The 15,459-nt window shown below is 38.7% G+C and overlaps 1 protein-coding gene across 1 annotated transcript; it reads left to right on the top strand.

Annotated features, from left to right (window-relative positions):
* Positions 1-12,168: 12,168 nt before the first annotated feature.
* LOC104674018 (small proline-rich protein 2D) lies at positions 12,169-13,555 on the top strand. The gene is made up of 2 exons (XM_010378227.2): positions 12,169-12,210; positions 12,922-13,555. The coding sequence occupies exon 2, from the start codon at positions 12,941-12,943 to the stop codon at positions 13,157-13,159; it is 219 nt and encodes a 72-aa protein (XP_010376529.2). The 5' UTR covers positions 12,169-12,210; positions 12,922-12,940; the 3' UTR covers positions 13,160-13,555.
* The last annotated feature ends 1,904 nt before the right edge of the window (positions 13,556-15,459 follow it).

A 15,459-nucleotide genomic window follows, 5' to 3' on the forward strand; every position in this document is an offset into this window, starting at 1 on the left:
AAAAAAAGTGCAGCTCACTGCCAGCACAGTATTCTGGGGGCAAACAGAAAACAGATTAAAAGGTTGACATTTATGATATGTGAATTATATCCCAAAAAAGGTGGTTTATTTTGTTTTTCTTTTCATTATACTTTATGTTCTAGGGTACATGTCCAAAACCATGACTTACCTTCTAGGCAACACTTTTGACAGAGATGTAGTATTTCTACCTTTGAAAGACCACTAGTGACTTCTAACTCATTTTTATCAAACATTATCAAGTACTTTCTTTGTGTAAAATGCTGTGATAGATTATATGAAATATTTAGCAAATAAAGTTTGCAGTAATTACATAGTGTACTAAGAATGTATTATATGTCAGGCAGGTACTAAGCAATTTCATATGTTAAGTAATTGCCACTTACTTAACAAGTGGTAAGTGTTATTGTTCCCATTCTATAATTTAGGAGACTGAAGCTGAAAAGATGAGATAATTGTACAAGAAACACAGTAAGAGGCAAAACTGAGATTAGAACTTAGGTCTTTCTGACTATAATTTTATCCATTATGCTGAGCAAGTGAGAAGAGGAAGAGAGACCTAAATGCAAAGAATACAAAAGAGTGAATAATGGAGTTCTGAACTATGGAGGAGTTTCAGAGTTCTCTACTATAATGCTGGAATGACAGTGCAAAAATGGCTTTAAAATTCTGTCTCAGTGTGGAATCTGGGGCCTGAAAGTCTTTCTGACACAGCAGTCATCTTAACAAAAATGCACTTCCAAAAGATGCATATGATTGAAAATGACCATAATATCCAACAGCAAACATAACTTTCTGTGTGGTTGTTTTGGTCTAGGATTCCTTGGCTATGTGAGCAATTGACATATTTCAAGGGCATATTCATTAACATTTTGTGAACAGACACTCATTCTTAGTGTTTACCAAGCTCTAGGTGCTTCCTAGATGGTAGAATGAATAAGATACGGTGACTGCCCCAAAGGAATGCCCAGATAGGAGTTTATTGACTCAATATATGTAGAATATATATGCTTAAGTGCTAGGCTTTAGCATCAGATAACATGGGTATCTGTTCTAGTGCTGCTACTGACCAGCTGTGATTTGTAACAAATGTTTACATTACTCTAGGCTTTCATTTCCTTATCTATAAAGTGGGGTTATTTTGAGGAATAAATAGATAAGCATGTAAACCTACCATGTATAGAAGATAGTAGGCATGTAGCACTTCATGGTAGCTGCTATCCTCCTCATCATCATCACCATTATCACCTGGTAGCAAAGGACAGAAGAATTGGCTCTCTGTACTTAAGACTTGCAACTCTCTGATTATTTTTGTTGCCCTCAAGTATATTTGATATACTTTCCGTTTATAAGTGAACATTTTCCCAAGGGTCCAGGCCCTAAAGATGCCAAACTACTAGTGGATAGCAGACTGCTGGAAGAAAGCCCACTCTAAATTCACCCTGAACACATCTGAAAACATTATTTTTATATATAGCCAATTACACTTTTCTAGCCTAGAAATGAGCCTTCACAAGGTCAGAGAATGTTTCCCCTCTTCCTAACAGCACTCTGTATGTTACTTTTTTATGTTATTTGTGTTTGAGTGGGCCTTACACTCCTAAAATGGTGCCTAATTTTTGCATGATAGTTTTATGTGATAAATACACACAGGTAAGCTGGTATGATGGTAAAGAGCAATGGCATTGCAATAAGGTAGATTCACGTTCAAATTCTGGTTTCTCTGCCTACTAGCTATGACCTTGGAGAAGACCCTTATGCTTCCACAACCTATCTTTGTAAAATGGGATAGTAAATACATATCTCGCATGAAGGTTGTGAAGAATAAATGAGGTGATAAGATCTAGTGTTTGGTAACGTAATAGGGTAACTATAGTTAACTATTTATTGTATATTTTAAAATAAGTAAAATAGTAGAATTAGAATGTTCCTAACACAAAGAAATGACAAATGCTTGAGATGCTGGAGACCCCAATTACTCTACTCTGATTTGATCGTTACACATGGTATGCCCATATCAAAACATCACATGTACCCAACAATTATACACAACTATGCACCCATAATTAAAAGTGCAGATATTGTAAAGATTGAGATGGTTTGTTTAAAGTATTCAGCACACTATCTAGCACATAGTACATTCTCAATAAATGTCACTTTTCGTTATTACAAAAAAGACATGAATTGGGTGAACCTAGTGACTCAGGTTCATTTTCAATTAAATAAGCATTTATTGTGCACCTTGCAAACATCTTACGCTCTGCTACTTTCTGTGGGTACTAGACAAAAGAAATGTATAACATGAGTCCTCTAAAGCAAAGTCTGTGCTTTTCACATGTATATGACCCTGAAAGAAAGGTATCTTGCAACCATGTCCTCATACTGGAAGGTGGGGCTAGTACTAGCCTTTGTGCAATTATCTGTAGATGAGAATGTGAAGGAGGAAGGTAAATATGTAGAGGTGGAGTTAGGTTTAATGAGTCACCTCACTCATTAAACTAAGTCAACTCACTTGTAGTGTAATCACTACAAGCTATATAAGGGCCATTATCCCAATCCATCGTCACCCTGCAAGCTGCATCAGGCTTTATCCTACTTGTTCCTTTGGTAAACCAGGTGAGAGATAATTCATCCAGCTACATTTATGAATATTTGGTGCTGTCCATAGTAGAAGTCTAGGGATAAAAACTAAGGCGGAGTTCATGTATATTTTGCCTTTCTTTTCTTTTTTGTTTCTTTCTTTCATTTTCTTTTCTTTTTGTTTGCTTATTTGTTTGGTTAGTTTAGTTTATTCTGGGGACTTTTTGGAATAAGCTCATTTTTATGGACAAGAATAATGCAAGTAGAAGTTTGCCTTCCTCTAGGCCATTCCACACTCTGTTCCCAGTCTTTTTCCATGCCCTCTTTTCCGGGTTGTCCAGCTCAAACTGGGAGGCAGCTGGGACTGTTGCAGAGTCCCTTCCTTGTTCAGTGTTGGTTCCCAGAGCTCCAAGATCTACTTATCCACTAGTTAAAGTGCTGCTTGCATTGCTGAGCTCTTCTTCTTGATTAATTAAAGAGAAAGGTGTTTGGTCAAGTGCTTGACATTAAGAGAGTTCCTAAGCTCTACTGAGGGCTATCTCATGCCTCTAAAACACCAAGCTACTTTGAGCCCCTTCACCCATTTTTAATTTGCTGAAGGCCTTAAGGGTCCAGTTTAGCTTCTGGTGCCCATGGGATAAACAGATGTGCATGGTGGAAGGTCTGTCACTTTTGACTCAAGAAAAGCAGTGAAACTAGAAAGAGAGATTGAGGCAATGGTGTCTGGCTGGTTCTGGAAACTTTGGAAGCCTTAGAACAACACACTCAAAGTGTAGAGATACTATGTAGAGACTATACTTGCCCATGACAAGAAATATAGAGACCTGAGGTCTATACTCAGTTGAACCAGTAACATGCCAAGAGTTGATCATAGAAAAGTAACTCAAAGTTAACAAAGTTAATTTTCATTGTGTTTAACAGTGTTGTATCATTCCTGGCCCATTCTTACTTTTTGAGATTTAAAAGAAACAAGAGACATGGCACATATATACATATGTAACAAACCTGCACATTGGGCACATGTACTCTAGAACTTAAAGTATAATTTAAAAAAAAAGAAACAAGAAGTTAAAAAAAATCATGATGGTTATTATTAAAATGAAAATTGCTGATAAGTTAAAAGGGGAGAATATGAATAATAGGATTCTTTGTTTCTCTGTGTCCAGGTTCACTTAAACTTGCAAAAAGATGACCGACCTCTTGAGAAGTGTTGTCACTGTAATTGATGTTTTCTACAAATACACCAAGCAAGATGGGGAGTGTGGTACACTGAGCAAGGATGAACTGAAGGAACTTCTGGAGAAAGAGTTTCATCCAGTTCTGAAGGTGAGAAACATGTGCCAGAACTGAAGGCTCCTGGAGTCCTGTACATGCTCTGTTATATGACCCAGATCAGCTAAAATGTGCACAGCCCCAGTAAACTCTAAGCAACCTCTATGAGCAGTATTTTGGGGATGCCAGAAAGTCTGTTAAAGCAGCACATATTTTAAAGAAAGTGAATGTTTCATCCTCACTTTTCCACCTATGCACTTCTACCTTATAGACTCTCAGACTTTCTTATATACCCAGGATTTTCCTTAGAAAAAGCAGAAAATAAATTTGTGCTAGGACACGAATGAATAAATTATCTTATCAAATGGGAAAAAAAAGTACAGAAAGGGAAATCATCTACATGGCAAGCTGACAAAATAGCTATGATTAAGAATCAAAAATAAAATATCAGCATTTTATTCCATCTACTTAAAAAGGACCCAGTTAGCCTGGCATGGTGGCTCACACCTGTAATCCCAGCACTTTGGGAGACTGAGGCGGGTGGATCACGAGGTCAGGAGATCAAGACCATCTTCGCTAATACGGTGAAACCCCGTCTCTACTAAAAATACAAAAAATTAGCCAGGCGTGGTGGCAGGCCCCTGTAGTCCCAGCTACTCGGGAGGCTGAGGCAGGAGAATGGCATGAACCCGGGAGACGGAGCTTGCAGTGAGCGGAGATCATGCCACTGCACCCTAGCCTGGGTTACAGAGTGAGACTCTGTCTCAAAAAAAAAAGAAAGGACTCAGTTATTAGCTTCAAAATAATAGATGATAAATTCTAACATGGGATATATTAACATGTAATCATGTAATAGTTACAATTTATGTAAAACTTAGAAATATCAGTTACTGAACTTGGTTTATTCTACTCCTTCCTGTAGGCCTTACCTAAGCACTTAATCCTTTAGCTTAAATCCTTGAAATGTCTTCTTCTGAGGATCCCAGTAGTCTTTATTTTCTATTAACCCTTAACATTTACTGGGTTCTATTAACCTAAAGTAATCCTCCACTGGACTAAAACTACATCATGTCAAACATCCACAATTTCACAGCACTATTTGAATGTGTCGGCTGAGTGTGCAGGTTAGGCTGACCAGGTCTTCCTTGGTATGTCACTCATATACAGAACCCAGATGATCCAGACACAGTGGATGTCATCATGCACATGCTGGATCGAGATCATGACAGAAGATTGGACTTTACTGAGTTTCTTTCGATAATATTCAAGCTGACTATGGCCTGCAACAAGGTCCTCAGCAAAGAATACTGCAAAGCTTCAGGGTCAAAGAAGCATAGGCATGGTCACCGACACCAAGAGGAAGAAAGTGAAACAGAAGAGGATGAAGAGGATACCCCAGAACATAAATCAGGTTACAGACATTCAAGTTGGAGTGAGGGAGAGGAGCATGGATATAGTTCTGGGCACTCAAGGGGAACTGTGAAACGTAGACATGGGTCCAACTCCAGGAGGCTAGGAAGACAAGGTAATTTATCCAGCTCTGGGAACCAAGAGGGATCTCAGAAAAGGTACCAAAGGTCCAGCTCTGGTCACTCATGGAGTAGTGGCAAAGAGAGACATGGTTTCAACTCTGGAGAACTGAGGGAAAGAATCAACAAGTTAGCCCTTCTAGGCAATCTGGGGAAGAATATGAATCTGGATCTGGATCAAAGAGTTGGGAAAGGAAAGGTCATGGTGATCTGTCATGTGGATTGGAGATTAGTGGGCATGAATCAAACTCTACTCAGTCAAGAAGTAGAGGACAAAAGCTTGGGTCTAGCTGTTCATGTTCAGGAGATCGTCGGAGGCGAAGTCATGCATGTGGTTTTGGCAATTCAAGTGGGTGTGGAAGGCCACAAAATGCTTCAAATTCTTGTCAGCCACATAGATTTGGAGGGCAAGTAAATCAATCTAGCTATATTCAGTCAGGCTGTCAGTCAGGAATTAATGGAGGACAAGGCCATGACTGTGTCTCAGGAGGTCAGCCCTCTGGATGTGGTCAACCTGAGTCTAACTCCTGTAGTCAGTCCTATAGTCAGAGGGGATATGGAGCTCGAGAAAATGGTCAACCACAGAACTGTGGAGGACAACAGAGAACAGGCTCAAGTCAGTCCTCTTTTTGTGGACAATATGAGTCTGGAGGTAGCCAGTCTTGTGGTAATGGTCAACATGAATATGGTTCCTGTGGCCGCTTTTCAAACTCTTGTAGTTCAAATGAATTTTCCAAATGTGGTAAAGATCGGTCTGGTTCAGGTCAGTTTACTAGCTGTGAACAACATGGAACAGGCTTGAGTCAGTCCTCTGGCTTCGAACAACATGTATCTGGCTCAGGTCAAACTTGTGGCCTGTATGGGTCTAGATCAAGTCAATCATCAGGCTATGATGAGCATGGGTCTAGCTCAGGTAAGACATCTGGCTTTGGACAACACAGGTCTGGCTCAGGTCATTCCTCTGGCTTTGGCCAACATAGATCAGGCTCAGGTCAATCCTCTGGCTTTGGACAGCATGAGTATGGCTCAGGAAAATCCTCTGGTTTTGGAAAGCATGAGTCTGACTCAGGACAATCCTCTGGTTTTGGACAACATGAGTCTAGATCATGTCAGTCTAGCTATGGACAACATGGTTCTGGCTCACGTCAATCATCTGGCTATGGCCAACATGGGTCTAGACAGACATCTGGTTTTGGACAACATGGGTTGGGCTTGGGTCAATCCACTGGGTTTGGCCAATATGGATCAGGCTCAGGTCAGTCCTTTGGTGGAGCTTGCAGTGAGCAGAGATCATGCCACTGCACCCTAGCCTGGGTTACAGAGTGAGACTCTGTCTCAAAAAGAAAGAAAAGGACTCAGTTATTAGCTTCAAAATAATAGATGATAAATTCTAACATTGAATATATTAACATGTAATCATGTAATAGTAACAATTTATGTAAAACTTAGAAATATCAGTTACTGAACTTGGTTTATTCCACTCCTTCCTTCCATTTCCAAACACCACATATTCTCACTTACATGTGGGAATTGAACAATGAGATCACGTGGACACAGGAAGGGGAACATCACACACCAGGGCACATTGTGGGGAGGGGGAAGGAGGGAGGGATAGAATTAGGAGATATACCTAATGTAAATGACAAGTTAATGGGTGCAGCACACCAACATGCCACATGTATACATATGTAACAAACCTGCATGTTGTGCACATGTACCCTAGAACTTAAAGTCTAATAATAATAAAAAAGAATTTCTTAGATATCATGATTCATTTTCCTCTTGCTGCTTTCAGGATTCTTTCTTTTGATAATTTGATTATAATTTGTGTCACAGTGGGTGTCATTGAATTCATTGGATTCTTAAGGATTTCTTAGATATGAACATTCACTTCCCTCTTGCTGCTTTCAAGATTCTCTCTTTTAATAATTTGATTATAAGGTGTGTCACAGCGGGTGTCATTGAATTCGCTGAACCTGGAGTTTGTTATGTTTTTTGAATATGTAAGTTTGCCTTTTACAGAATTCATATAATGGGCCTACAGCCTTTGAGACGGACTTTTCTCACTTATCAGTTTGCATTTCAAATTCAACCATGTCTTTGAGTCTTGACACGTCATTCCATGTTATCACTGTGCAGCATTCCATTGCATGGGTGTGATGTACCACAGTTTATCGATTGAATTATTGAAGGACATCTTGGTAGATCACAGATAGTGGATATTATGACTAAAGCTGCCATAATTATTTTGAATACACATTATATTTTGTAGAGTTATTTTAAAATGTACTAGATCAATTTTTGAATGTGGTATTGCTGGATCATATCATAAAATTATGTATATCTTTTAAGATTATGAGTTAGTATGGATTTTTTTTCATAGTGTTTATATTTTATTTAACCTTTCTCAAACTTACAGTAGAATTTTCAGGTCTCTCATCCTATGTTAGAGTTCAAACAGTCTTTATTCTCCAAATTTTTTTTCACAATTTTGTTTGTGTTTCTCCGTTTTCCTTTTTGAATTTTTTGGAGGTAGACCACAGCCTATGCATATTCACTATCTTGAAAAGATTCTTAGAAGGAGAAGTATCTGATTCATTCCATCATTTATCACATATCCTTCTTAATCTGATTAACACTAAGCATAAAGTAATATAAAGTATTTTATATTACTAATAGCTCTTGAATTTTGCTCTTAAATATTTGTATCTAACATATGGAGAAAATAAAAGTAGAATTTATAAGGTTTATAAACTTTGGAAAGATTAGTGCTAATGAGCTATTCAGTTTAAGAATTTAGCCTAAAAATTGGGTTATTTGCAGGAGAAGGAATGTGATATTTAAATGAGCAGTTTTTTATTGTCCTAAACAGCTAACCACAGTAACAGTAGACTAAATTGGAGGTAACATCATATATTTTTTTCACACAGAATAAACCATTATATATTTTTTCATGCAGAATAGAAGTATCTATACGTTACTATTTTGCAAATCAACAAGTTAACATATTGCTATTTATTGTTTTTAGAATTTTTTTGTATTAATTGAATTCAGAGGAAAGCTGTAGATAGTCCAAATAACATGGAAACATTACAGTATTTTTTAATATCCTTTGTTCTAAATTTCTACTTAGGTTAACTCTCATTTTTATTACATAAGAATAAATGTCAAGATTAGTCTATCTTATTATTTCTGCACACTTCATTCAAATCATATATTTGCATTTGCTTTGTCCTAAAAACCTGGCACACTCTTAAAATAAGAATAATATAAAAGGTCTTAAAGAAAACCCAGTATCTTTCTCAACCATAAACAACTTGAACTTGATATTTTGCCTATACCTGTTTGATTAGCCATGTGTTTCTGTAATATTTTGAGTACTATCTGTAGCCAGTGCTAAGTACTTTATTTGCAGTCTCTGATTTAATTTTTTTCTCAGGACAATTTAGTGGTAGGTACTATTATTATCACTATATTCTATTGTCTTTATTGCCTGTCTACTAATAATCCATTTCTTCCAATTTCATCATATTATGGCCAGTTTTGTGATTTCTATTATTCTGGCTCTTGGATAGTAGACAAACTCATTCCTGATTTTTTCACCATAGTATGATCTGCCAATTTTGGTAAACTGTTTTGTTTTTTTTGTTTTGTTTTGTTTTTTTGAGACGGAGTCTCACTCTGTTGCACAAGCTGGAGTGCAGTGGCATGATTTCAGCTTACTGCAACCTCTGCCTCCTGGGTTCAAGCAATTCTCTGCCTCAGCCTTGTGAGTAGCCTGGATTATAGGCCCCAGCCCCAACGCTCAGCTAATTTTTGTATTGTTAGTAGAGACTGGGTTTCACCATGTTGGCCAGGCTGGTCTTGAACTCCTGACCTTGTGATTCACCCACTTTGGCCTCCCTAAGTGCTGAGAGTACAGACATGAGCCACCGTCCCTGGCCTGGTAAACTGCTTTATAGATACATATGATTATTGCATGTCTATGGCTTCTGTGTACATATGTCAGTGCTATGAGGATGAGGATTATTATTGAGATATTCTTCAAGAGAGATTTTAGAAGGGATGTGATGAAATGTAGATCTGTAACAATAAAACAACTGTTACTTACATCCAGCCCCACCTTTAGTGTCTGGCCAAAAATGCAAAAAAGAAAGACCATTATCTGATTAATTGAGCAATAGACAGGCTTGTCCCTTGTCAGCTTTTCAAAGTAGAATTTTAAGATTCCTTACTCAGTAATAGGTAACATCTGGGGAATACTTTGAAAAGTAAAACAAGAAAATAAACATCATCTGTAATTTCACCAGCCATATATAATCATGTTTAATATATTGTTTCATTTGTTTCCTATCTTTTAATAAATGTTGATGAGAATGTAGTCATGCTTTACATATATTTTTAGTACAATTCTAATGTTTTAAATTATATTAAACAGTCTTCCAAAGCATCCACCGTAAGGATCTTCACTATTCTACCATATGTATGTTCTGTAATTTATCAGACTCTTAAGAAGATAAAGCTAACCCCTTTAGACATGCAGATAGATAACAGATAAAGAACTATGGTGTATGTGTGTGTGTTTTGTGTGTGTGTGTGTGTGTGTGTGTGTGTGTGTGTGTGAAGTATGTCTTGCTCTAGGTCTCAGGGCCTGGATGTCATAACTAGGGGAAGCTGTGACTGGTAGCTTCCCCTCTTCATGTTGTGGCTGCTCTTCATGTAACTGGTCTGTGAGGAACCGTGAGTTTCCAGTTCTCCACCTCAACTTGTAAAGTCAGCCTATCTGAGATGCTGGGGACACTAGGGCTGCTGCCACTCTGGCGCCTGCACTGCTGCAATAAGCAGCCTGTTTGAGTGGGGTGTTCTCAGAAGGGGAGTCTCAGGGCTGATCCAAACTGTGTTATCTCCCACAGTGATCTCATTTGGCAGCCAATTTCCCAATTTTGCATATTAGAAATCAGACGTTTCTCTAAGGATTTGTGTTGTAGATGTGATGTGAGGCTCTGGGGAGGAGTAGGGGACCTATTGAGAGAAGTCTGTTTACTTCACCCACTGTGCTTGGCATGTGCAATGGTCTATAGGAAGCATTTGGTGAGAACACTGTTTGTAAACACCTGGCCTCAAGGTGCTGACATGATAGTTCTATTTCTGTAGCATCTGGCCAGTGGATATCTTGGCCAAAAGCCCTTCCTTAGAGACTGGAGCAGTTGCAGATCTGGGAAGCTAACCTGCTTAACTGAGGGATGTGATGCTGGGTTGATTCAGTGCTCTTGCTCTATCTGGAGGATAGGTGGTGAGTGCTCCAAAGAATTTGGGTCACTCCTTTTCTTCTTTTTTCTTATCTTCCTCTTCCTTCTTCTTCTTCAATTATAAAACTACATTCTTGGAAAGCTTCCAGATTATTGGCCCAGATAAGGAAGCTCTAGCAGCATTATTTTAAATGTTTAATATACAATGTTTAGTAAGCCCCACTGATTGCACGAAGAGTTTTAAAAAGATGTGAAAGACATTCACATTGGCAACGTATGTATCGAGTGAACAATGTGTACTAAAATGGACAGATGAGAGGTATACATTGGGGTGTGAGTTGATAATCTAGCTGGTTGTGGGGCTAGAGGGCTTTGGGAAAAGACAAAGGAAGAACATGCAAACAAATAAAATAATACTGTCTTTCAAAGACTGAAACCTGTTCTGAAAGAGAAGTAGAGAAAGCAAACATATAGGATCATACTTAGTTTATATTTTCCCCTCGATTTCAGACTTTAAGTCCTCTGACCTTCTCTACTCTGCAAACCTTCTTCTAATTATTTCCATAAGATACTGTGAGTCTATGCCTCTTGTTCTCTATAGGATGTTCACAGGGAATCATATAGGGATGGTTGAATACATAGATTTGAAACGAATGCTTGTAACTTTGGTTCCCTTCTCTCAATTTCCTTAATGTGGTGACTAGGAAGCATGTTATTCATAAATTAAGAGCCTGTAGTACACATCCTTGATGGTAGCAGTAGCAATCCTACTGGGGAGACTGGATCTCACTCTGGTATCTCTCCCGGAAAACAAGTGTCTCTATGAGGGATGTGGAAAACAACTTCAAAGAGAAAAGGAATATAGGTAAAATCTGGGGTTCTGTGAGAGAAAGATAGAGGTGGAGCAGAAAATTTCAGGCTTGAACAGAGTCAACAGAAGGCAAGATGTGGTCAGTGCCTTCAAAACCAGAGGTAGGTATGATGCTCCTCTGTTTACAATTCCAGGGAAGAAGGTTGACCTGGCTGTGGTCATTCAACTTAGCAAAAAAGTCTGGGGCCAGAACTCAGGCCTTTGTTAAGTCTGTCCATCCTTCTAGCACATTGGCAAATTGTATGAGGAAAACCCAGGTGGAGATGGGTTCATGTACAACAATATGGCATTCAGTTACAGGGCAGGAAGTTTTACGATTTAGAAAATGTGTTAGACAGGAGGCATTCATTGCCCCCAATCAAGAAAGAGAGCCCTTGACCACCAGTTAGAGAATCTCCCAAGTCCCTCTTTGCCATAAGTCACTGAAATTGAGATGTAAGGCAGAGCCTCCATGAGTCAGGAGCACTTAATCCAGTGGAGAGATCCCAGAACAGGATATTTACCAATTTGAGAATCCCTGTCATGCCAGTTATGGATAAATTTGCATTTCAGTTGGGACATTGCTGGACGAGCCCAGTTTTAGGTAATTCCCCTTCCTGCTGGGTGGGGTAGCAGGCCCTATAAAGAGGTTCTCTGCTCTACAACTCCTAAACTCCTGGTACTTGAGCACTGATCTGCTTTGGAGAACCTGGTGAGTCTGCTTCCTTGAGTTCCTCTGTTCTTTGTGCCCTGAAACGTTGAATTTAATCTGAATACGTCAAGTTTGGCAGATCCAAACCTATGACCATAGGTTTGACGGTACTTAGTGAATGGAACTACAGGATTAGACTACATGATACAGTGTTTTATATTGCTTTTTAAAAAATGCACATTTATATGTCCATATGAACAGAGAAGTTAATAGGAAAGCCTTTGTTTGAAGAAAGGGATGAAGTATTTTTCTCTTTTCCGTATTTTCCTGGTGTCCTTTTCAAAGGTTTGTGTCTTAGCAGGTATGAGAGCCACACTTCTTCCTGAACAGCCCTTACTCTGTGCCCAAGTCAACCCACCGGTGCTTTACAATAGATAATGATGATAGGAATAGCTGTGAGATTGCCCAGGGGGTCTGAACTTGTGACTGCCTTTCCTGAAGATGTTATTTTCATGGAAAAACATGCTTGCTTCTTTATTATAGGGATGTTTTCTTTGGAAAAATTGTATGAGGAAAGGCAGGATTTCCTAGGGCCGATGAAGCAACTTGCTAAAGTGGAAAGGAGAAGACAGGAAGTCATGAAAAGGGAGCTAAGAGTTTAAATAAATTTTTGGAGATTGGAGAAATAATATGCCATGGTATTACATAAGCTTTGGCGTCTCTCTCTGGAGGATTCCTTTCCCGTGAACACTGTTGTATCATTTCTTTCAGATTCTGAGACTCTAGCAGGATGTCTTATCAACAGCAGCAGTGCAAGCAGCCCTGCCAGCCACCTCCTGTGTGCCCCACGCCAAAGTGCCCAGAGCCACGTCCACCCCTGAAGTGCCCTGAGACCTGTCCACTACCAAAGTGTCCAGAGCCCTGCCCACCTCAGCAGTGCCAGCAGAAATATCCTCCGGTGACACCTTCCCCACCCTGCCAGCCAAAGTGTCCACCCAAGAGCAAGTAACAGCTTCAGGATTCATGAGGACCATGAAAGGATAAGGATATTTGGCTCACCTCGTTCCACAGCTCCACCTGCATCTTCTCATCAAAGCCATCCAGGGATACACAGGGAACTTCTTTCCCCTTAGCCAGTGATCTGCCCATGATGACCCCTGATAGCAAAATGTTTCCTTTCTGAGGCTGCCATACTGCCACTGTCCAGGTGGAGACGTAGAAAGGAAGTCCTCAGCAGTGCTAGTTCCCAGAGCTTTGGAAGAAAGACCAGCAGCTCTGTCCCTGGGAACCATCAGAGAATTCTGTTGATGTTTCCTGTGTCTGTTTGTCCCCTGGGCATGAGCTTCTACCACCTGTGCAGTTGTCACTTTCCTTTCTCTCCCTGAATAAAGTATCTATGCATATATATTTGTGAATGGATCTTTTGTTTCTTTTCAAATCTGCTTTATTGGCAATATTATGTAATCATTTGGATTTATTTCCACCTTTTTTTAATCCACAGGAAGGATCTCACAATTTTGGTCATACCAAAGATTATGTCTGTATTATTTAAACCCCTTTCAGTTTTCCTTAATTAGTGTTTAATTGATTGGGGAAGCTATTATTCAACTTCTCTGAATGTCAATCTCTTTACTGTAAAGTGAGCAATATAACTTTTACCTAACAAACTAGTCTAAGGCATAAAATTGAATTACTATCTGCAATTTTGTTGGCACAATGCCTGACACATAATTAGCTGTCTTTTGATAGAAGTTTATTTGCAGCAAGGTATCATTTTTTCCACCATTACCACCACCACCACCACCACCATCATCATCATCATCATCATCACTCCCCACTACAACCACCACCATATTTGTTCCAGCAAGACAGTGGCTTGGATGTAACTAATGTAGAAAACAAGAAGACTCTGTTTTGTTATTTTTTGCTGATTCCTAATACCTATACACATTTTTAGGGTACATGTGATATTTTGTTACATGGATCAAATGTGTAATGATAAAGTCAGGATATTAGGAACTTTATGGCATTCATCACCTTGAGCATTTATCATTTCTGTCTTTGTTGGAAACATTTGCTTTCCTCTCTTCTACCTATTTGAAAAATACAATATGTTGTTGTAAACTGTAATCACCGTACTCTGCTATCAGATGTTAAAACGTACTCCTTTTATATATCTGTATGTTTGTACTCATTAACCAGTGTGTTTTCATTCTCCATCCCTGAACACCCTTCCTGGCTTCTGGTGTCTATCATTCTACTCTCTGTCTCTATAGATCAACTTTTGTAGCTCCCACATATGAGTAAAAACATGTAATATTTGTCTTTCTCTGCTTGATTTGTTTTACTTAACATAACGACCTCCAGTTGAATCTGTGTTGCTTCCAATGACAGGATTTCATTCTTTTTATTACAATGGAATAGTATTTCATTGCCTGTATGTACAATCTTCTCTTCATCCATTCATTTGTTAATGCTATTGTGAATAGTGCTGCAATAACCATGGGAGTTTAGGAATCCCTTTTATAATCTGAATTATTTTCCTTTGGATAGATACACAGTAGTTGGATTGCTGGTTTGAAAGATAATTCTATTTTTGGTTTTTTGGAGAAATCTTACTGTTTTCCACAATGGCTGTACTAATTTACATTCCCACCAAGAGCATATAGACATTTTCCTTTGCATCCTCTTTGGCATCAGTTATTTTTAAAATTTTTACTTTAAGTTCCGGGGTACATGTGCAGGTTTGTTATACAGTTAAACTTGTATCACAGGAGTTTTTCACAAAGCTATTTTGTTACCCAGGTATTAATTGTAGTACCCATTAGTTATTTTTCCTGATCCTTTTCTTCCCCATAACCTCCACCCTGTGGTAGGCCTCATTGTCTGTTGTTCCCCTCTATGTGTCCATGTGGTCTCATTATTTAACTTGCTGTTATAAGTGAGAACATGCCATATTTGTTTTTTTTTGTTTCTGCATTAGTTTTTAAGGATAGTGGCCTTCAACTCCATCCACGAATCTATAGAGCATACAGTCTGATTTCTTCTTATGACTGCATAGTATTTCATGGTGTGTATGTACACTTTTTCTTTATGTAGTTTATCACTAATGGGCACTTAGTTTGATTCCTTGTCTTTGCTATTATGAATAGTGCTGCAATGAACATAACACGTTTATGAATCTTTATGATAGAATTGTTTATATTCCTTTGGGTATATACCAAGTAATTGGATTGCTGGTTTTAATGGTAGTTCTTTTCTTTAATTTTAGTTCTTTGAGTAATTGCCACACTGTATTCCATAATGTTT

The sequence above is a fragment of the Rhinopithecus roxellana genome, chromosome 8, assembly GCF_007565055.1.
Source record: "Rhinopithecus roxellana isolate Shanxi Qingling chromosome 8, ASM756505v1, whole genome shotgun sequence".
NCBI classification, from domain to species: Eukaryota; Metazoa; Chordata; class Mammalia; order Primates; family Cercopithecidae; genus Rhinopithecus; species Rhinopithecus roxellana.